The sequence below is a fragment of the Haliotis cracherodii genome, unplaced genomic scaffold, assembly GCF_022045235.1.
Source record: "Haliotis cracherodii isolate W230 unplaced genomic scaffold, xgHalCrac1.p SCAF_43, whole genome shotgun sequence".
NCBI lineage: Eukaryota > Metazoa > Mollusca > Gastropoda > Lepetellida > Haliotidae > Haliotis > Haliotis cracherodii.
In genome coordinates this window covers 1,140,112-1,165,038 of record NW_027266301.1, presented here as the reverse complement: position 1 = coordinate 1,165,038, position 24,927 = coordinate 1,140,112, and the positions used below count along the sequence as shown (strand labels likewise).

Sequence of the window (24,927 nt, the reverse complement as noted above, 5' to 3'; positions counted from 1 at the left end):
GCGGCGAATTGCACAAAGTGTTAGGTTCAGTTGTGTTAGATTTTGTCATTGAGGATCAGGAATTTTCTCAAAGATTCCATATTCTGCCTACACTTCCAGAGGCAGTGATACTAGGTGAAAAATTCCTTGATGACAATGATGCAGTCTTAGATTATAGCTGTCATTCCTTGATACTTAACAACAGCACCTCAGACAGGCAATATATCAGTTTCCTAGCCAATTCAGTACAAGAGATTAGTAGATTAGCAAAAACAATAGATCAAATTTACATCCCCCCTCAGAGTGAAATTCATTTCAAGGTCAGACTATCAGAGACCAAAGAGGATTCCCTCATCCTCATTGAACCCATTGCTTCCCTCACTGCTCATACTGAAGTAGCAGGTGGTAGAACTCTTTCCAAAGTGAAAAGCAAAACTGCTACATTTAGGCTTATGAATCCCTCCCAAGAAGAAAAAGTTCTTGACAAGGGAACAGTTGTAGGCAAATTTAGTTACATTGACCAAGACTCTGTTTATGCAATCGACTGTGACCAACCATTCATCAGTACCGTTAACACTGACAATGAGAAGAGAGACAATGACACCAGGGATTATGTTAAAATTGCACAAGAATTAGGATTTGATTTGACCAATACACAACTGACTCCAGACCAACGACACAGACTACTTAGATTCTTGGGACAAAATAGAGACATGTTTTCAACAAGTCTTGCAGATTTAGGAAAGACTGACATGCACCAACATATCATTGACACTGGCAACCACCCACCCGTTAAGAGTAGACCATATCGCCAATCTCCTCATCTCCAAAAAGTCACTGAAGAACTTATAGATGATTTTCTGAAGTATGATTTAATCGAGGAGTCTACTTCTATGTATTCAGCTCCCATTATCCTAGTCAAGAAACGCGATGGCTCATATAGATTTGTTTGTGACTACAGAAAGTTGAATTCTGTCACTTTACCAATGTCATGGCCTCTTCCTGTTTTTGATGATGTTGTTGATAACATCGCCAATGCACAAGCTAAGATCTTCTCTACTTTAGACCTTGCTAATGGCTTCTTCCAAGTGCCATTACATGAAGATTCAAAGCATAAAACTGCTTTCGTCACCCATCAAGGCCTTTATCAGTTCAAACGTTTACCCCAAGGTTTGACAAATTCTCCACTTTGTTTTCAACAGCTCATGAGCAAGGTGCTAAGAAAATTGCTTTTTAAGGTTGCGCTGATTTACATTGATGATTTGATAATTTACAGCAAAAACTTTGAAGAGCATCTCCAACATTTGGAGCAAGTATTTTATTATCTGAAACAGGCAAAATTGACACTAAAGCCATCCAAATGCAATTTTGCAACGGACAAAGTTTCTTTTCTGGGTCATGTTTTATCATGTGGAGGTGTTCAAGTTGATGACAAAAAGATTGAAGCAATTAGAACCTTTCCAGTGCCCAAATCACAAAAGCAGATCCGCTCCTTCTTAGGTCTCACGAACTTCTACAGGAAGTATGTGAAAAATTACGCTCACATAGCGCTTCCACTGAATGCCTTGCTAAAGAAGCATTCAGAGGCAGAAGTAGGAAAGAAACCAAAGTTCCAATGGTCACTTGAGTGTGATCAGGCATTCAACACCCTCAAACATGCTATGAGTAATACACCTGTTCTGGCGTATCCAAATTTTGACAAAGAATTTCTTCTTGCAACTGATGCCAGTGATATGAGCATAGGTTTTGTTTTGAGTCAAAAAGACGAGAAAAATAATGAACATCCAATAGCTCTTGGTGGTAGAGCTCTTCATGGCAGCGAAAAGAACTGGAGCATTACAGAAAAGGAAGGCTTAGCTCTAGTTGAAGCCATTAGATCCTTTCGTCCATACCTTGCAAATTCCAAATTCACAGTCTACACTGATCATATAGCATTGAAATGGCTGAAATCCATCAAGGATGCCACAGGTAGGTTAGGGCGATGGTCTTTGGAACTTTCTACCTACACTTTTGACATTGTTCACCGCAGCGGCAAAGCCAATGGGAATGCCGATGCTCTCTCACGTAGGGAATATGAGGAAAATATTAACGGTAATGATCAGACAGAAGAAGATGCTGAGAAAACAGTCTTCTCAGTAACTTCAACTCAGCAAAGCAAATCAACTAGCAGTACCACAATCTTGCCAAACACCCATTTATCCACACAAGTCACACAGACAACTCAAACTGAGGATATTTGCACACCTATTGTCAATCACTTAGAATCAGACACACAGACAACACATTGGTCAGTCACCTTTGAATATGAAGAGGATTATCAGTCAGTACCAGTTAATGTTGTCGCAGCATTACATGCTACAAATGCTGATGTTACCCAAGACACATTGGTTGAAGTAAGTATAAAAGAACATCCAAATTTACGTCACCTACAAAGGATTTGTCCAGATTTCATCCAAATCTTTGACTACAAAGAGGATGATGTCCTTCCACAAAATGAAAAGGATCGTCAAAAGATTCTTATCGAAGCCAATACTTTTGAAATTGATGAAGGCATCCTATACAGATTCGTTCCACAAAGACAGAAAGGCCATGCAGACAAGTTCATTAAACAGCTGGCAGTCCCAAGAACCCTCAGAAATCAAGTCCTGCAATCCTATCATGACTCAGAGTTTGGCGGTTGCCACCATGGGAAAGAAAGGATGCACAACACCATGAGACCAAGTACTACTGGCCCAAAATGTACAGCGATATTGCTACTTATGTCCAGACATGTGAGGTATGTCAACAGACCAAGAGGCACTACCATGGCAAGAAGGCACCACTTCGTCCACTACCTGTAGAAGAGGTCTTCACCCGATGGCACGTTGACATTCTCGGTCCCCTGCCAACAACACCAGATAAGTACAAGTACATTTTGGTTATCACAGATGCATCATCCAGATGGTGTGAAGCCTTCCCACTTCGGACCCAAGAAGCCAAAGAAGTAGCAGATGTTCTCGTCAGAGAAATATTTTGTCGGTATGGCGCACCAAGGACCTTAATTTCAGACAGAGGTCAGAACTTCATGTCCAAACTCATCAAAGCAATTTGTGAACTTTTGGCAATTAAATTTACCCATACCAGCCCATACCATCCTCAAACAAACAGCTGTGTAGAAAGGCTCAATTCCTATATCAATCAGTCACTAAGAGCCTACTGTAACAAGTCTCAAAATGATTGGCCCCGTTTCATTCCTGGCATCATGATGGCCTATCGGATGGCTCCAAATTCATCAACTCAAAAATCCCCATATGTTATGCTTTTCGGCCGAGAAATGAGAGCTCCACAAGATGTAGCATTAATTCCAAAAGAAAATTTAGGCCACAATAACAAAAGTTATCTTTCCAATTTGCTTGAGGAGCTTGAAATCACTAGAACAATCGCAGCTGAAAACACTGCTCGGGCTAAGGAGGTGTATTCAGAACAATATAATAGAAAAGCTAAAGAACCAGAATTCGCCCCAGGTCAAAGAGTTTGGCTTTACTGTCAAAAAGTTGAAAAAGGCCTTTCCAACAAATTAACCAAAAAGTGGTATGGTAGCTATTATATCGTCCATACAGGTCCAAATTATACCTACAAACTACGCCGAAGTTCTGACGACAAAATACACAAACCACTGGTCCATGCCAACCGTCTGAAGCCATATTTTGATCCTGCTGATCGTCCACAGTATCCTCCAGAACCATACCTCAATGACACTAGTAACATAGATTCAGGAGTCATGGATGACAATGAGGAACCAGTCAGTGATTCACAGTCTGACAGCAACAATTCCCCATCAACAAGTTCAACTTACCAGGCTACTGATCAGTCACCTCCACAACAGAAAGGTAAGAAGGTCAATTCCAAAACAAAGGCAGGTACTTCCAGCAACAAGAGTCCGAAGCAAAAGACCCCAACAAAGAAGAAAAACCCTGTTCCAAGTACAACAGAAAAACCTACCAGTCCCACGGCAACAATGAAGGAAAATCATGCCACACCAGGTCCTAGTGCTCCAACCAAGGTAAATGAAAAGGTAAACAAAGGGAAAAGAGGAGTGAATAGTAAGCATCACCAGCCCAAATCCAGAAAACAACCCGACGACAGCCAGGTACAACCTCCAAGTCCAACATCAGGTAATCAAACCATGGATATCCCTCAGGTTTTCAATCCAGAGGACATCCACTCAATTGTTAGTTCTAAGAGAGCAAATGGCAAAATCTACTACAGAGTGAAATGGAAGGATCCAGAAAGAGGAAACACATGGGAGTATGGCAGCAGCATTCCAGACTCCATTAGGAGAGAATTTCACCTCAAAAGAAGTATGTCAGGAAAAAGACGAAAACGTCCACTGAAGAATCATAAGTTTTTCGACCAAAAGGAATCAGCACAAGACAATAAATCAGTCAATGTTCTGTCAGGGAATACAATGTCAGGAAATGTCAAGCAAGACAACACCAAACCATGCATAGAATTAGATGTCAAACCACATCCGTTTTTTCCCAAACACCTACGAAGAGTAGAACATATAATAGAGTTCTGGGCATTGAAATTATTCAAGGAGACTGCTATGCCAAGGTCTCATATAAAGAACATCCTGATACTGTCCACACATGCCATTTTGAAAATGTTCCTCCCCACCTCATACAGCGCTACCTTGATGATAGCTGGAACGATCTCCGTAATTGGTCCCGTCTAGAAGATAATCCTCCATATGATCCAGAGGAAGCACCAATTTATAAATCCAAAAGGGTTATTTTTCCACATAAAGACTTTGGAAACATCAACACCTTTAACTACCGTATTTTAGACAGTAGTCCCCATGGACCATACCAGGATCTACTCCCCATATATACCGATTGCTGCCAATTGAACATATTCTTGATCAAAATACAAAATCTCCTGAATAAACGGTGCAAATCACGATACAGCTTATAGCTGTATCTTGTTATGTTTTCTTGTGTCCAGTCCTTTCACTATGGGTCGCCAGTTGAGAACAAATGGCATCAGCCTGATCATCTGAGTTATTTGTATCACAGCAAATTTTGAGCATTGACCTGATCAACCAATCTCAAAAGCGAAGTGAAATGACACAAAGCAAACCATACTGCGAATTGAAACCCAAACCGCACCGAAGCGAAGCAAACCATACTGCGAATCGAAACCCAAACCGCACCGAAGCGAAGCAAACCATACTGCGAATCGAAACCCAAACCGCACCGAAGCGAAGCAAACCATACTGCGAATCGAAACCCAAACCGCACCGAAGCGAAGCAAACCATACTGCGAATCGAAACCCAAACCGCACCGAAGCGAAGCAAACCGTACTGCGAATCGAAACCCAAACCGCACCGAAGCGAAGCAAACCATACTGCGAATCAAAACCCAAACCGCACCGAAGCGAAGCAAACCATACTGCGAATCAAACCCAAACCGTACCGAAGCGAAGCAAACCATACTGCGAATCGAACCCAAACCATACCGAAGCGAAGCAAACCGTACCGAAGCAAAATAAACCAAACCCTATCACATTGAACCGTACGAAAATCAAAGCGAAACAAACCAAATAGTTGCGAAAACTAACAAAGAATTCTAAAAAGGATATACACCTTTCTAACACCTTTTGTATACCGTATTAGTGTGATAAATCGATGCACTTGTTATATGCACATGCACATATATGTATGTATAGTTCGTCTAATGATTGTATCCAAAAATAGAAGGATATTACTATTTTTCTCATGATATACTTTTGTAATTTGCCGCCAATATATTCTTCCTGGCCATGACACCGTTTAGTAATAATTATGTACTGATCTTTTACATCATAATTATCATATTTGTTTTATTTTCTAGTTATTACAGACAAACTGAGGAAGTATTTATATATGACATATTATTTGAACATGCTAACTCTCTTTTCTTTGTTTCCATGTAAAACCTCCATGGACACAGCTTACTATATTACAACCCCAATCCAGGATGTGGAACTCAAGGCCTCCTACATCACCTATAAAACCACCAGTACAGAGTGCCAAGACAAGCCAGCTCCACATCCAGATTCCCTGATGACAGCATTTTTATATTATGTTTTCCTTATATCAAAGAGACTCTATAATAATTATTATTCACTACTACCAGTTTAACTTTATACATTGTCCATCTAAGCCTTCATTATTTTTATTTTTACACGTTTGGGGTCCAAACTTTTTCAGACGGAGGGGAAGTTATCATGGTTAACATTTATACTAAGTTATCTTATAATAATTAGATCTACATCAAGTGCTTTTATGAGTTATCATGGTGTAATATTTATACACCATTTCATATAATTATAGTTTAGCAAGTAATAATTATCATCAGGTAAAATGCATATATAAAATATCAGTAGTTTCAGTTATAGCTTTTTAGATGGTTGCTAGCCTAAGGTATCAAGATCCCATCTCCCAGACAAAGGATATTTATTTAAGTATATCTGTCATCACCTACCGGGGTATATTAGAATAACATTACTTCAATTAAGACTCATTAAGGATTAGCCCCATACAAGCTCGTCTATAGTGCCTTAAGGATTAGCCCCCATACAAGCTCGTCTATAGGGCATTAAGGATTAGCCCCACACAAGCTCATCTATAGTGACACCCTAATCTCTTTCAAAGCATCCAGTAAATATGTCAACAAGATTAGTGCCAGTCCAACAGGATAAACAGGATTTAGTATTCCCCTCCGTCTAGCCATCCATTTAGCATAGGACACAACCAATCGTGTATCAACAAATCAAATTCCTTTCTATTGTTCAAACTTTCATTAAATACATACTGTAGCCAAGTTCTAGCAGAGAAGGGGTTTGACTCTCTTACCAAGCAGACCTCTCTCCCACAGCCCAGAGTGTGTAACGACTCTCTGTGGCACCCTCAGTTATTTCTAAGTATATTGTAAATTGTTAATTGTTCTTGTAAATAAAATTGTGATTAGTCTCCTGTGACTCTGGCTCTTTGCTGACTAATTCCCCAAGAAAACCAGCACGTCATTTGGAAGGTATTGTTCACCTAGAACAGTTCCATGATAGTACTGTCAATGTCAACATGGTTGAATGGTTTGTCACCTGTGGTATTATTAAAGGTATGAGTGGCATCCCCATTACCTAACTCCCCATACACGTTGGCAACATCAATCTCTTCAATGACACCTATCGCTGCTTGCGCAGGTAATTTAATCTCTGAGCTGGTAGGGTTCATCATTCTAAACAAGGCTGATTGACAGGTGAAGTGAGACATCCAGCACCCAACACATGTAATGATTCTGCAACAGACTCAATTGGCTCCACAATGCTCACTTTATATATGGGTCATGAACATATACAGGTAACAAGGTCTCGGTGTGAGGTGGTAGCACCACATCACGTATACATGTAACAAGGTTGGTATTAATCTGAATAGGCAGTGGACTTGGCCTCTGTAACCTAGCTATTATGGCTAACATCAATGTTAACCTTCTGTCTTTTCAAGAAATCTAAGCCTAACAACACATCAACTGATAAAGCTGAAACTACATAAACTTCCTGTACAACACAGAGCTGACCAACTGTAAGAGGAATTGTAGATACACCTAACACATCTAATGGTTTCCCATCTGCACCAACCAATGTCCTTGCACCCTGCTGTCATGGTGACTGATTTATGACACCCGTTGTCTAAAGAACATTTGATTGCAAAGGATCATTTCCCTGGAGCCATGACATCTATATGCCTTGAAACATTTAATTGCTGTTATTTATAAGATGCTAATCCTATTTGTTAATCCCCATTTTTGTGTACATCGACCGTCTGCCATCCTGAACAGGATGTGCAAGTATGTCACTGATGATTTACTGTTTACATTTATATTTATTACTTACTAAATGTCAGGTGACCTTGGCTATATAAGCCTTGGTCTAGAGAGAAGGAGAGGAGGAGAAAAGAAAGGTCTTACCCTTAGCCTAGCTAGGGTTAGGCTGGGTGCTCCGGGGCACCTAGACAACAACCACTACCACCATGTGCTGACCTGGCACATAGTGTCTTTTGTATGTATATATCAACATGTATAAAGTAAAACTGTATATACCGCAAGCCATCGTCTCCAAGTTGTCACTTCCTACAGGAACCGTACGTCGGCCCCTTGCATATACGAGTGTGCAAATCGTTCATTAATCAACGTCAGACCGACCAGCGCGTTGTTAATTTACCCGGATTCTCAAGCTCAAACTTGCACCTGAGTCACATAGGGCACTGTGCAACTTTCCAGACATTTTAACCCTAATACTGCTGTGGGATAAACCCACACTACATGTCAAAACAACGACACTGCCCAAATCACTGTCATTACTGTGATTTGGTTCCGAATCACCCATCATGGTAAAAGCGTGCCCACCGCTATAATCAACATTATCAAAATCTATATTTGCTACATCGGCTGCAGGCTCAAATCCTCATTTAGCAATGCCCCTGTTACCCTGGTGCACATTTGGCTGAAAAAAAGCAGAATCTGCTTAGATGGCCTATCCTACCGCATTTATAACATTGCGATCTAGCAAAACACTCAGACATACTAAAATGTGTCCTATCACAACTTCTGCATGGCCTCCTCTGCTGTGACATCTGCTGTCCATTCTCAGTGTTGAACCTCTCCTGCTGTCCATAGCCCCCAGTCCTATCCATGGAATTAGACCTCTGGTATGACACCAGCTGTCTCTGTCCCTGAGGACCGTAAAAAGTTTGTATTCTACCACGCCCTTGGCGTTGAAACCCTGTACGTCCCCCAATGTCACTCTGGAATGTCACCCTATTTGGAGAAACACCACATTGTCCATATGAAATGTGTCTATTGTCATATGCATTCTCTGCTGCCGCGTCAAGGTCGAAATCTGACCCTTCAAGCCCTATATGACTGCCACAAGCTTATCAGTCGAGGGAGCAGTGCTACCAAAAGCAGCATCTGCCATTCTTGCACTTTCAAGGACTTGATCCTTTGTAACATGTGGCCTAGTCAAGATGAATTGTTATCCCCTGCGCCAACAAAGTTGGCGGGGGATATAGAAATGGGTTCCGTCCGTGTGTCCGTGTGTGCGTGCGTGCGAGTGTGCGTCCCGAAATTGTTTCCAGAGCATAACTCAGAAATCGTTAATATTTCTCTAAGAAACTTTGCATGTCTATCAGACTCATGCTGAACTGGTGCCTTTTGCTATTTAGGAATTTTATCAATTTTTATTTTTTACATTTCCATGGCAACAAGTTGGACTTAGGTTCTATAAGGGTGCTGTTCGTTTCCGGAGCGTAACTCAAAAAACGTTAAATAATTTCTTACAAAACTTTGCATGTTTACCAGACACATACTGAACTGGTGCCATTTGATATTAAGGAGTTTTATAAATGTTTATTTTAGAATTTCTATTGCAGCTATTTTGACATGGCCTAAGAGAAATGTTCGGTCAGTTACCCGGTTTGGGACCATAACGTGTTAAAATGGCGGGGGATATAGATGACTTCGTCGACTATACGCTAGTTTTATCTGAGGCCCAGAGTTCCTGATCACAGCGTCCTTAACAAAATTGTCATCTAACCGTTCAAGGCTATATGCCTCGTGCTCGAGGCCTTGCAGGAAGTCCTCAAAGTTCTCACAATCCTTCTGTTTTCTAAGATATAACTTAATCATATATCTTAACAGAATTTTTCTTGTACCTATTTAGGAAAGCAGATTTACCTCTACCTCTGGTAGAATACTTCATTACTGTACCCTCATCATCAGATGACATGCTGCAGACCACATAATTGATACAAGCAATAAATACGAGTAATACAAACAAAACTCTCAGTCAAACAGTCTTATAATACTGCAGAAAGGTTCCTATGCACTCAAGCGTGTAGCACGGGTCCTCCTTCAGTGTAACTGTCCCACACTAGAAAATCAATATCACTGTTATGGTAGTAGCTGTACTACCAAAGAAATCAATAACACAGTCCCTTCATGGGAAACTGACCACCCTACGGCTTTCAAACAGTCAACAATAGTCTTCCTGGTGAGCATAGTTCCCAAAAACAAGGGCAAAACACATCCCTCACAATCAATTCACGCTTTACAGGACATCACCTACCGTGAATGGCAAATAGCATCGGCTCGTTTCAGGCTAACAACCAACAAGTGTACATCAACTCAGCTGCAGATGCAAACCGTTCAAACTTGTGATGAGCATGGTACGGTGATCTTAGAGCAACTCGGCCATATGTAACCTTAGGTTCCCTGTACTTTACGCTTCTACCTTTTGTCACTTGTACTTATCAACTACTCCTTGGTTCTTGGGATGATGTAGCTCTCTTTCAAAATCACAAGTCAGATGGTTTGCTCCAGTCCTTTTTATTCATGATAGAATTAATCATAAATATACACACAAGGTCCTCAGTTATCTTCTTGTTGCCTGTATAACTTGAATACAACACATACCTAAGGGATGCATTAAAGAGCCTGAGCTCTAATACTTTTCTGACCCGGAATTCCAATCTTTAGAGAGAACCTCTCTGTTCAGCCGTGAGTCTCCGAATCTCCGCACTACTCCCGGACAACTCTTAAAATACTCTCAATGAGAATTTTATCTCCCCCCACCAAAATAATGTTCCAAGTCATACCGAAATGACTCCTACGCTCATTTCAATAGAAGCTAATTTCCAATCCCCAAATGGCAGATTCAGTTTGTGCTATCAAACACCTATTGTCTAAAATAACTCAGTTAACTTTCTAAATTCATCAGTCAATTGAACATAGTTCATGAACCTAGGATGAAAGCCAGATACTATGTCAAAATGGTATTTACCAATTAACCAAGATATCCTTACTCAGATTCCACTCAAGCAATAATTCATACAATATTTGGTCACTTCAAGACTGATTATCTATACCATCTTTTCATTTTCTCTCTTGTACTTATGTTACAAGACCAGATCCTGCTAATTCCCTTTTTCTGATGAGAAGTTGTCACTAAGAGCAATAGAATTGATAACCTTTTGACCTCTTGGTTGAAGCCTCACCCAGCACAGTCACCTCTCACATGTCCATTTCGTATTTTAACCTAGAGCCTGATAGAATTTCATAAATCTCATTTTAAATTAATATTGAAAACACTTTTTTTGCCCCAAATACTGTGCTTATAATATTCTGGCTATGATGTAATAGAGGTAAAGAATTCGCAGGGATTATCAAACATTAGTTGTGGTTGTTAATAATTTGAAGAATACCACCTCTATTGCATCAGAAAGTACTCCCACCCACACCCCCAATTCATCTGCTTCCAGGGGTGAGAGGTTTTGGAAAGAAGTGGCGTTTTTTCCAGCCTTTTCGCACAGAAGAGCTGAAGAGCTAATCTGCCATTAGGTGTGTGTAGTTGACAGCGAAGAAGACTTCTGTTGAAAATCTAAAGATTTAGTTATGGTCTGTCTGCAGCCAAAATACAGGATTTATGGCTATGATGTAATAGAGATAGTATTCTTAGAATTATTAGTAATGATAACTATTGTTTGATATTTGAGAACAACATATATAGTGTGTGTTTTAATGTCTTTACTGGAGGATTGGCTATGTGGGTCTGTTAATTACAATAATAATGGCCAAATATGTTCACAACACAATTTCTAATATATTTTAATAAATAGGTGAATATGATGATTTATTAACTACTTTGATACATTTTTTGAATGCCAGGTCTAGTGATATAGCTCAAATGAACGCATGCGGCAGTCAAGTGAGCCGTTTCCTGAATGTAATGTACATTTGAATTTACAATCCACCATAGCTCTACATGTTACAACACCTATTAATATATCTCATTTCTGTCCCACACACTGTGGTTTTGATTGGCTGGACTGTGTGAACTTTCAAGACTTTCAGAATCATAATTGTATCATTCCTTCTTGCCAGCTGTCCTGGACTGGAGCTCTGTGACATTCTCTCCACAACTGACTTCTCTCCCGTCCTCCATGACCCCACAGAACACCATCTCCGTCACAGTGACCACCCCGTGTGCTGCCCCGGCCGCCGTCATCACATGGAGATACCAGGTAGGGAACTGTATGTTCATCGTGATGCTTCAGATCATTTTGTGGGAGTGGGTGAGTAGGTATGATATTACACTGCGCTTTTAGCAATATTCCAGCAAGGGACTATCATGATATAACATTTATCTCCCAGACATACTATTCAATAAGACAAAAGTTATGTTTACATAGTTTAATAGATTTAATGCTTTCAGATAAATACTAGCCTAAGGTATCAAGATCCCATCTCCCAGACATAATATTCAATAAGACAAAAGATATGTCTACATAGTCTTATAGATTGCCTTGAACTATTTTATTTAAGTAAATCTGTCATCACCTATTTAAGAATTGACCTTCACTTTGTGTGAGTTCATTGGAGTATGAACCTTCATAGAGTGAGGGCCAAACTGTATGAACATCGCAGCTTCATACTCCAATGAACTCACACAAAGTGAAAGTCAATTCTTATAATTTTTTTATCACAATTTCTTACCTCAAAGGATTTAGGCACGGATCCAGTCGATACCTTGATAGTTTAGATGTTCATTTCTTCATTTGTTCGTTAGTATGGGCCGTGGCAAGGATATTCGTGAAGAATCATGCAGTCACGCTCTCTGACATTTCTCAATGTATGCTGAAACGCTGAGATATAGAATAAAGTTTCTAAATGATCAGAAAGAACGCTTATGTATGTTTTCGTGCTAGGGAATTCCCAGGGGTTTCCCCAGGAATGTGGAAGTAATCCGTCAGTGTTTACCTCATTTCAAGAACACAATATCGTGAAAAACGTATGAACGTCAAATTGTGTCATTCATACACTTATGAACGTCAATTTCGTGGTCATGTGACCGACCTCTCATCCAATGGAAAAGCTGTATATTGTGTAAACTTCAAATTTAAAATATTATATTAGAATAACATTCAGCCAGTACTTCAATTTAGACTCCTTAAGGATTAGCCCCCAGACAAGCTGGTCTATAAGTCATACCTTAATCTATTTACAAGTACCTAATAAATTTGTCAACAAGATTAGTGCCAGTCCAACAGGATTAACAGGATTAAGTATTCCCCTCTGTCTAGCCATTAATTAACCATAGGGCACACCCCATCGTGTATTGACCAATCATATTCCTTTTTATTGTTGTAATTGTTGTTAAATACATACAAAAGCAAAATGTTAATCAGAAGGGGCAGACAAAACAAACCCTCTAATCCAAAACATAATAAACAACAATATTAGCACCAAAACCCAAGCCCTAGCCCGGAAACACTCACTACTTACTCCACTATCCCAAAGAATAATCAATTACCTAAATGAACACAAAAATAAGTAATCTCAAACAAAACAGTAAACAATCAAACATCTTCACCCCAAAACTTAAAATACCTAAGATAGACACAACACTAGCCAATACCCTAAATAAACAGACTGACCCTAACATAGCTAAAACCACCACACTAGCATACATACACGAAAATTGGCCAAATTGGTGTCACATTTACACAGACAGATCCTCAGACCCGATTTCCAAAGACACAGGTTTTTGAGTCCACATCACACAACCAAATAAAATCACCCAATCCTGCCGACTCCCAAACAACCAATCCATATTCACGGCCGAACTAATGGGTATGGCCTCAGCCCTACACAATCAGCAATCTAAAAAATCCTTATTCTAACCGACTCCCTGAGTGAACTGCAAGCCCTCAAAAATAAAAAATAAAAAAACCCGCCCCAAACTAATAATCCAAATACTCAAAAGCTCAGACGACTTAACTATGGCAGGCAAACAAATAGAATTCATTTGGAATCCCGTCCACGTAGGAATTTTTGCCAATGAAAACGCGGATAAAGCAGAAAAATTATCCCTTAAACTCCCAGAAATAAGCTTAAACCTACCTATGTCAAAATCAGAAATTAAAAGTGTTACTAAACAAAAAATCACCAAAAATTTGCAAAATATATGCCTAAGCTGAAATAACCAAATCAGAAAAGTTCTTTAAAAAAACCTAACTAAACAAAAAATACTACACCCATCCAAAAAATCGATAGAATAATCAATAAACTACAAACAGGCCACAGCAAACTTAATAACCACCTTAAAATAGCTCAACTACACGCAACAGGAACCTGCCCACACTGCAAACACCAAGAAACCTCAGAACACGCACTCATTCACTGCACACACTACAAACACACCGAAACACACTACAAACCACCCTAAATCTTAATACTGCACTTACTCTAGAAACAATCCTAAATCCACAAAATATATTAGAAAAATTCAAAGCCTTAGGCATATACTTAATTAGAACAGGACTAATTAGTCACATCTAAACCCCAAATAAACTAATAAAACAAAATCACATAAACTAACAAACCACCCACCACACACAGTTCCCTTAGTTCGCCCCCAACCCACTCTTGGCATTCATTCCAAATATCAAAATCTCAAAACTACTATACAGTGATCGCTCGCTGTAACGCTACCAATGGGGTCCAAATAATTGGTGGGCGTTATAGACGATGAGCCGTTTAACCGAGGCCGAGGCGCGCTCGGAAAATCTCAAATCATCAATATGTGTTTATCTCACGTCACATCAAAATAGTATATATTTTTATGGACCTAGATCTACCTGTAATATCATTCATTTATTAAATCTGTCACATTTCACAATGTCTGAAATACGTATTCCATTTCAATTTATCATTTTTAATCGATAAATTAAAAAATTATTCACTTTTTCCCGCGATGTTATTGAAAATAAAATTCTCGGACACACATTTCGACAACGGGTCCACATCAAAGAGCAAAATAAAGACGTTTTAAACAAATCTTTAAATATATTATACAAAGACTGATATAAAAGATTTAACGTGCGCTTTCCGACTACAGCGTATTTCGCACACGGGCCTGGTCGGACCATTTAGTGTATTCCGAGAAGGGTGAAAGTGGTGTGTGCAACCCAAGAGGGGGCTTTTAGGGGTTGCTTATATTGATTTTTTGAAATTTTTAAATTTGGAATAAATGCCGAGGTGGGTGGAGGAGGGAACTAAGGGAGCCGGATGAGGTGGGTGTTTGTATGTTTATTGGATTTTGAATCGGTAGATTAATTAATTTTTAGATGCGCTTAATTAGGTCTGTTTTGATTAGGAATACGCCTAGGGCCTTGAAGTTTTCTAGTTTATTTTGAGGGTTTAGTATTTCATCTAGAGTAGGAACTTTATTTAGATTGAGGGCGGTTTGTAGTGTGGTTCTGTGTGTTTGATAGTGGGTGCAGTGAATGAGTGCGTGTTCTGTGGTTTCGGGTTGTTTGCAGTGGGGGCAGTTGCCTGTGGTGTGTCTTTTAAGTTGTTTTAGGTGGTTATTTAGGTTAGTGTGTCCTGTTTGGAGTTTTGTAATTAATCTGTCAATTTTTTTAGAGGGGTGTAGGATTTTAGGTTTGGCTAGTGGTTTTCTGAGCACTTTCTTGATTTGGCTATTTGAGTTTTGATATTGATTATGCCATTTTTTGGTTATTTTTTGTTTGTTTACACTTTTAATTTCTGATTTTGAGATGGGTAGGTTTAGGCTTATTTCTGGTATTTTGAGAGATAATTTAGCTGCTTTATCGGCGCTTTCATTGCCGTAAATTCCTACGTGGGCGGGGATCCACAAGAAGGTTATTTGTTTGCCTGCTTTTGTTAGGTCGTTGGAGCTTTTAAGTATTTGGTTTATTAATTTAGGTCGTTTTTTGGTATTTTTGTTTTGGAGGGCTTGTAGTCCACTAAGGGAGTCAGTGAGAATTAGGATTTTTTTGTTGTTTTTAGATTGTTGGTTATGCAGGGCTGAGGCCATGCCCATAAGTTCGGCCGTGAATATAGATTGGTTGTTAGGGAGTCGGTAAGATTGTGTGGATATAACTGGTTGTGTGGTATGGACTCCGAAGCCTGTGTGGTTGGAGATCGGGTCTGAAGATCCGTCAGTGTATATGTGACACCAATTTGGCCAATTTTCGTGTATGTATGCAAGTGTGGTGGTTTTAGCTATGTTTGGGTCGGTTTGTTTATTTATTTGGTTAGCTAGCGTTGTGTCTATTTCGGGTATTTTGAGTTTAGGGGTGAAGATATTTGATTTTTTGCAGTTTTGTTTAAGATTTTGAGTTTGGTGTTCATTGAGGTAGTTAGTTATTCTTTGGGATATTGGGGTGAGTAAGGGGTGTTTGCGAGCTAGAGCTTGGTTTCTTGGGCTAATGTTTTGGTTAATTAGGTTTTGGATGAGAGGGTTTGTTTGGGACGCGGCCCAGAAAATCTTTCGCCAACTTCTGAAATTTATCAAACACGAGCTTGGTATCACAGCTATAATTTGATTGGCACGTGCTCAAAATTGACCAATCACGAAACTTGTAGTAGATTTCGGCAAGAAAGCGTCATTAGAAACAAATTTTAATCCAATGAAATCGCTTGTTATAACTACGGAAAAAAACAGGCGATGTTACGAAAGCGCGATTACGAAATGAATGACCGCCGTGTTGTGACAGCAACTACATGTGTGTGACAGTGTCGCCTCAAATTGGATTGCCCACTAATTAAGAATATAAACTTCGCTTGTGGTTCTCTTTTATTGCATGCATGCGCTTCTAAGATCAAAGGTCGATAGTGTGAAAAGTTAACTAGTTGAACAATCGTATTTCCGGGACTTGCCGCGGATGTTTTCAAACAGATTATTAGAACTCCATTCAGCGATAAACGGTTGATTATGCAATGAGAAGCGTTATGTGCAAATGAACAACGAACAACAATACAATTATGTCTGTGTAAAACTATCAGTAATAAAAGTGTACATAAATTTTGGGAGCCATGCGTTACCGCGCGTAGTAACCGAAGTAGCGCTTTATCGAAGAGCGCAATAGCGAGCGATCACTGTATAAGCAACCCTTGAACCCCCCTTCTGGTTTGTACCACCACTTCCTTTTCCCCCTTTCGGAAACACATTAAATGGCCTGGCCAAGCCCGTGTGCGACATACGCTTGCAGTCAGAAAGCACACGTAAAATCTCCAATATAAGTAAGTAATATAAGTAAGCAGAAGGGGTTTGACACTCTAACCAAGCAGATCTCTCTCCCACAGCCCAGAGGGTTGTACTGACTCTTTGTGGCACCCTCTGCTGAAGTAAAGATAAAAGTAAATAAAATTATGATTAGTCTCCTGTGACTCCGACTCTTTGCTGACTAACTCCCCCAAGAAAACCAGCAAACCATTTGGAAGGTTTTGTACCTCAGAACAGAACCATAATAGGACACCAGAAATGGGAATCGAATGTGAAGGGCGAACACTTTAACCACTAGGGTACCCGACCACCCCCTTATCTTGTGTGATTGCTTTCACCAACATACATAATGTAATTTGTAGCATGCTTGTGGTGTTTTATTGTAAAATGATGCATGTGTCGACAAAGTGAACTTTTGCTATTGGTCCCTCCTTAATATTTTTATCCCCCCCGACATATAATGACGGAGGTATATAGCCATCAGTGTGTCCGTCTGTCCGTCTGTCTGGCTGTCTGTAATCATTGTTTGTCCGGAGCATATTTCCTAAACCGTACAACCCAGCTTCACAAAACTTGGTACACTTACCAATCAGGCTCAGTAGTAGTGTCTTTGTTATTTAGAGATTTTTAGAATTTTTTATTTTTTGTCATTTCCATGGAAATATGATGAACTTAGGAAATTTGGGGTAGTGCTCTTGTCCAGAGCATATTTTCTAAACCGTACAACCTAGCTTCGCAAAACTTGGTACACTTAACAGTCAGGCTCAGTAGAAGTGCCTTTTGCTATTTAGAGATTTTTAGAATTTTATATTTTTGTCGTTTTGTCGTTTCCATGGAAATATGATGAACTTAGGAAATTTGAGGGTAGTGCTCTTGTCCGGACCATATCTCCCGAACCATACAACTTAGCTTCTCAAAAGTTTTTACACCTATCAAACAGGTTATGTACTGGTGCCTTTGCTATAACCATATCTACACCAATCTGCCAGAAGGAAGCTGCCAGACAGGCACACTCAACACTTACTGGTCAGATCACAAGATCACCTGGATAGCCATTCATAAATGATGGTAGGCTTATATAAATACTTTTGTCTCATACATGCAATAACATTTTTTCTAAGATGTACTATTTACCGATATCATATACTATATATGATGTGAGCTACATAACCTAGTACAGTGTCTTTATGCCATTGTGTCATGAGGCTACTACAGAGCTATTCATATGCGAATCTGCGAAGTTATTGTTATTACAATTTCATGAGATCATCAGAAAGTGAGCTACATGAACCAATATTTAATAACCTTCATTATATTTCTGGTTTTGGCATCAAGGAAAAAGATTTCCTTGCCAAATTAAATACATTTGAAGGTACACACAGTTTACTGACATGCCACGTCGGGGGCATATGTCATCTTCGGATGACTCTTGTTTACATTTGTATACTTATCCTTCATTACGAAGTCTAAGTGCCCTCCCTTCTCTATGCTGCCTCCCCACGAAGAAACTTATGTGTTTTGATGTGACGTCATGACTTCATGACGACTGTGCGGGAGAGCTGCCTTCTACCTGTTGGAGCAACTTTTCTTCAGCAGCTGGATCTCACACAGTTCATCTCTCTGTCAGAAGACAGCAGTAAATGAAATACGGAGTAATGCAGGATAAGTATAAAAATGTAAAAAATATTTACATTTTACTAAATTTGAGCATCTGACCTAAGGCAGCCAATCAAATTACAGCAATGGTGTATGATGAATTTCAGATTTTGACGAAAGGTTTTTGTTAAATTGTGTTATTCTTAATGTCTTAAAGGGGCACTGATCTAACGCAATTCCCCGGGACTGGTTGTTGCCTTTGTTATTGTTTTTTCCCAGTGAGTACCCGGATGTATAGCAGAAATCTAGACTAGTTCGGGACCTCTGCTGCGCCATTCGTAAGCGCATTAGTCACTTTTATGGGTACCGGTAGTAATAAGGGCGTATGGTCACATTAATCAACAAAATGAAATACAGTTTTCGAGATAATAAGGAAATGTAGGTATCTTTGTGGGTAGCATCGGTAATGGTGACGAAGTTTTGATAAATCACTTGCTTGGTAATTTTGCGATTTTTGTTTACGCTATTTTGACTTTCAAGCAAAGTAAATATTTCACCTGAGCATTGCTTTTTTATAGTGTGTATATATCTTTTTACTGTCAAAATGTGTTAGAAATTTATTAAACGTCTAAATATTCAGTTATTTTACAAAGTGACTGAAAAACATTTCCATCTGTATTATTATGATAACATTTTTACGTTTAATGTCATCACCAAGAGACTGAAAATGTTACGTTGAAAAGTACATTTCTATGTTGTTTGGCTTCTAATCCTACATAGTAATCTGTTGTGATGTTTGTAGGCCCTTTTGATCGTCTTAATCAATCTGGACAGATTTTTTAGTCAAAATGACTGAAATATTTACACATTTTATATATTGCCTGAGAGAATCACATTTTACAAACTGACTGGTAATATATACACGCTTACAAAGGAAAAGACCTGTGAAAACAACGTCTATCGCACATTGAAGAATTTCCCAACCAAGACGTAGAGAAACAAGAACGAATCGGTTCAAATGAAGGAAAACAAAATGCAAATACCATAATTACAACCTACCAAATTTATGTGTATACATTTTAGGCAGCTTCCTTGTTCGAGGAATGCATCCGTGAATATCCACACAAAGGAACAATATCCCACTCGTCTGCAGCTGTACAAAGAAACTTATTCGATGTCACGTGTCTCTGTAACAATCAAATATTTTAAAAGATATATATTCTTCTCTTCTTGTATATATCGTTTCGGGATATTATAACACGTGTTCGTTTCTCAACTGATCACTTGGATTGTTTCAGGTGTTTCACATAGGTGTCAAGTCTCAAGGGTCGGCTGAGAAAGCCCACGTGACAACTATTTTCATAACGTCCACGGTTCCTAAAAAATCCATTGAGTGATAGATAATAATGATCAATCAATCAACGTATTATCAGTTAACCCTTTGAACAAAGTATGTTGTTTTTACATCGTCACTTCACGCCATGATATGAGTGTATTCCCTTTGTTTTAGTAAACCTATATATGTAAACACTCACTTTTGTCATATCCACTGTGCAAGATAACAGTGATTAATCAATCAACGTATTTTCTGTTAATCCTTTGATGACTAGGAATGATCTGTTGATTTACAAATAAAGAGTAAATCAACTGATCATTCATCTCTTGCTGGGCTGCCACGTGCATATTACATAACACACATTTCACCTCACTTCAAACCTGGATTTAGATTGAATAACTACCCCAGACACAATAAATGCCAAATGGGAACCTTTGTCAGGTAATCTAAGTGGTGCTACCACTAATTGTGCCTGTAATAGATTCATTAACTGAGCATCAAGTGAATGACGACAAATACACAAGTGTAGTCATACGAGAAAACGTGGATGATAACAAGGGAGTAGTAATCGTATTATCGCCGAAATCCGAAAATGCTTTCACTGCATGGATACTTTTTTTAGTATTAAACTATAACCATCTGGGGTATTTCCAAATGACGACATCCGATGAGCTCCGTCGTTCTTTTTGTCTGTTTGTTTAGGCTGAAGAAATTAATTAACATGCGCCCTTTGTCGAAATCTTTATAGATCACAGTTAACCAATCAGTGTTTATGCAAAAATGCGTAAAACAAATATTGCCTCCAGCCTCTAAGTTTATTTAGCTGTCCTTGCAGACGGTAGCCCAGTCTCTGGTCACGCTCAGTTACGTTGCGAATCATCCGGGTACTCACGGGGGGGAAAAAACAATAACAAAGGCACAAACAGTCCGGGGAATTGCGTTAGATCAGTGCCCCTTTAAGCAGGAACTTGCGCTCTACATTAAAGATATGGAACTTTATGGATGAATTGTGCTAACTGTGACAAAGATATTTCATGCATATATTTTGGCATTAAACATTGTGTCCGAGCTGAGAAATCGAGGCAATGAAAGCCGAGATGCCATTTGCCTAACATTACACATGGTGAACATAAACTTATGAACATGGCACTAAAAGATGGAAAAAATAACTTAGATGTAAGTTTGTCAACTTTTAGATATTTTTGTTGATTTCATTTATTACTTTGTATAATATATTTGCTTGACAAGTCTTTATTTTGCTCTTTGACGTGTTCAATGTGAACCTGTTGTCGAAGTGAGTGTCCGAGAATTTTGTTTTCAATAACGTTATGGAAATGGTGAATAATTTTTTAATCTATCCATAAAAAAATATAAATTGTAATGGAATATGATTTTCAGACTTTGTGAAATGAGATAGATTAAATAAATGAATGATATGAGAGATAGGTTAGTAAAATTATATACTGGTAGTATTTTGATGTGACTATGTCTTGGCGGTGTTGAAAGAGCTAAAATAAACCATTCAAGACAGTGTAAGGTAACAATAAATATGGATGAAGTTGAAAGTGAAAGGATAATTTAACAGAATATAGAAAGAGCGGGTATCCAATCTGCATTTCCCAGAACTGAAAATCAGATATATAGACTCATTGTAAATAAGAATGCTAGTTCTACAGACATTGAAAGTGCTGTGAATTCAATTGAGAGAATCTTTGACAGTTTGACACAGAAAGTAAATCAATTGAAGTATGAGATGATGCCGAAGATATTAGTAAACTGGAAATGTACATGAAGAAGATGTCAGATCACTCAAAACAGTGATATACTGATGTGGCATTATGATGCAGTAAAACCAAGTGCGTCAAGTATAGGAAGCCATTCAAGTAGTTGTAGCACGAGATTGAAGATTGCTGCTAGGAGAGCTGCAAAGTCAAACAATTTGCTCTGAAGAAGAGTCAGGAACTGAAGTTAAAGAAATTTGAACTTGAATTACAAGAAGAGAATCTTCAAATGGAGATCAGTGAAATTGATGGACCCCTGCTGTTAAAGATGATGGTATAATGGGAGCAAATCCCAAAACATTTAGTGTCAAGGGAAACATCAATCAGTAAAAGTGCAAACTGAATATAGGCTTTTACAGTATTGCACTAGGCTGTGTCATCATGGATCCAGAGATTGGTAACTTTCAAGCCAAAGCTACTGTTGGAGATATTGGAGACTTGCAATCAATATGTCATGACTAAAACATGGTTGGATAAGGTGACGGAAGTCCCTAACTTGAAATTAATGACAGTGCTGGACTGAGAATGATACACGGATTCTGTTAGAAGTTGTGTGGTTTCACTGACAGCAATATGGAGGCTAGGCAAAATCAACAATCAATTGAAAAGATTGTTGAGAAGCTCCCCTTCTTCATTCAAGGCAAATGGAGAAAAGAAGCTGTAAATGTTCTAAAGCGCAATGGTCAGTATCCAGGAATTGAGCATCTTGCTGAATTTATGGATATTGTTGCTGAAGAACTGGATGACCTGGTTTTTGGAATCAATGTAAAGGATTCTACAGAGAAACCACCTCCACAAGCGACAAGCTTCAAGTGAATGTCGGCTTCCAATTTTAATATATTTTTCAAACAAGTAAAGTTTGGTTTTCAGTATTGTAGTACATGTATGGAATCAAGTCACAAAACCGCAACTGCTACAGAAAAGCATGCATTCCATCCAAAAGTTGACTTTTATGCAAGCCCCTTGCATTTTACTACCCAAGAATGGGTATAAAAACATGTGCATTAACGGAATTCCATATGCATTGTTTAGCATTGTGCTGACAACAACCACTCAGAAAAACAACAAAATTACGCAATTATTCAACATTACAAAATGCCACACCTGTCCGAAAATGATCGTCTGCGAGCCATTGGTATGCTTGAAGCAGGATCGAGTCAACGTGATGTTGCAAGACAATTTAACGTCCACAGAAACACAATTTGGTGTTTATGGCAACATTGGCAGCAGACGAATGCAGTCAGAAACCATCCTCGGAGTGGCAGGCCACTCGTAACCAATAATCGACAACCAGAGGTGGACACACACGCTACTGATTTGTAAATTGACATTTTGGCATGTTCATGTTTTTTTTATGAAATCATGCATTTTCTGAAGTCAGTATAGCAAATTAAACCATTTGAACACTTACAGGAGTCTTTTATCTGTTGCAAACCGAAATTGTTTCAGATTTGGTAAAAAACATAACTTTGCATTAAATCTTATTCAATGTCACAGAAACCTTTGTTGTTCAGTATATAATAACTACGCAGCACAAATGTAATCTAGGCATACTGGAGCAAGAGTGTGTAACTGGATGTTCATAAACAACACAGGTCGTAATATGTGATGAGGATTTATTGTAGGTCAGAAAAAACGCCCTGAAACATATACTTAAAACATAAATATACACGTAAATATACACAAACATATATAGGAGAGCGCCACCTGGCGGCGAGGTGAGAGCACGCACGAAAAGCAGCTCTGATGAAAATGCAGTAGAAGTCGTCAATACTACTTCAATAACCCCTTTATGTATTGAAACCTAATGACAAACAATTATGGGGTGTGATCTAGCAACGTATAGAAGAAGTGTTGGCAGTTTTGCTTCAACTTTTATCGCATTTACTGGTCGCTCAAGCCATGCGTGTCGCCATGATCGATGCACGTGCCGGCAGGTACAGGTAGGCTTGTGAGAGCAGCCGTCGTCGTGAGTGTTCTGCTTCTTATCCAGCTGGGTAATGATGTCAACCTAAACCCAGGCCCCGGCCCAGAAGATACAGGTGCAAGTAGAGTGACGAGACAAACCACCAAACCTCAAAACTCCGAACCCAGTAACAGTGAACTTCTGAAAGAACTTCGAGGTATGAGAAAGGATATGAGTGACAATTTCTTAACACTGTCTAACCGGATAAATTGCATTGAACAGGATTTCCAGGTGATGGGTAATGAGAATTCTGCCCTAAAAGAACAAGTTTCATACTTGACACGTAAAATAAATAACATGGAGAGCCTAAGTAAAAGAAATAACATTATTTTTTATAATGTGGAAGAAACTACGAGAGAAACTTATGACCAAACTGAAGAAAAAATAAATGAAATTATTATAAACAAATTGAAACCTTCTGATGAAAATGTAGGAGTGCTTTCAGCAAGAAGACTGACGACTAAAACCCCGGGACTCAGACCAGTCCTCGTGACGTTCACACACCCAAAACACAAATCTCAGGTGATGGGTTCTTCCCGAAATTTGAAAGGTAGTGAGATACATATCTCCCATGACTTCACGGAGGAAGAACGCAAGTTCAGAAATAGACTGAAATCTTTTATGATTGAGGCTCGACAGAACAATAAATTCTCTATGCTGAGATACACCAAACTCCAAACTGACGACGACCTCTTCAAGCTGGACGATACAGACTCGTCTAAACTTCAACTCGTGAAACACATCAAACGTCGCCCTCCTCTGTCCAGCTCCGCTTACTGTGGAGATGAAGATTCACTTTCTGAACAATAGTAGACTGGCCAAGGCCCTTCCGACAAAGAGACGGACTTGAGATTCATGTGCTGGAATATAGAGGGTCTGAAATCAAAACTAAATGTGCCATCATTTAAGGATTACATTGCCGAATTTCATACCGTTGGCCTCGTGGAAACCTGGGCTGACGAGACAGATGCATTTGTGTTCAATGCCTATTCTCAGTTCTGGAAATTGAGGCGTAAACATCGTAATGCTATCAGGAATTCTGGAGGACGTCTGTATCTGGTGAGTGATGACATAAGTGAATTTTGCTCTGTATTCCAAACTGATTCCGAAAATATCCTATGGCTTAAATTCGAAACATGTTGTTAAACTTCTTTCCTTG

At 39.0% G+C, this 24,927-nt stretch overlaps 1 protein-coding gene across 1 annotated transcript in view; it reads left to right on the top strand.

The window, feature by feature from the left end:
* Nucleotides 1-24,927, top strand: part of LOC139441721 (mucin-3A-like) — a 193,036-nt gene that overhangs the window by 37,464 nt on the left and 130,645 nt on the right. The window contains exon 3 of the mRNA XM_071222515.1: nt 11,941-12,080. Within this exon, the coding sequence (XP_071078616.1) occupies nt 11,941-12,080 (140 nt within the window). The remainder of the gene's footprint in view (nt 1-11,940; nt 12,081-24,927) is intronic.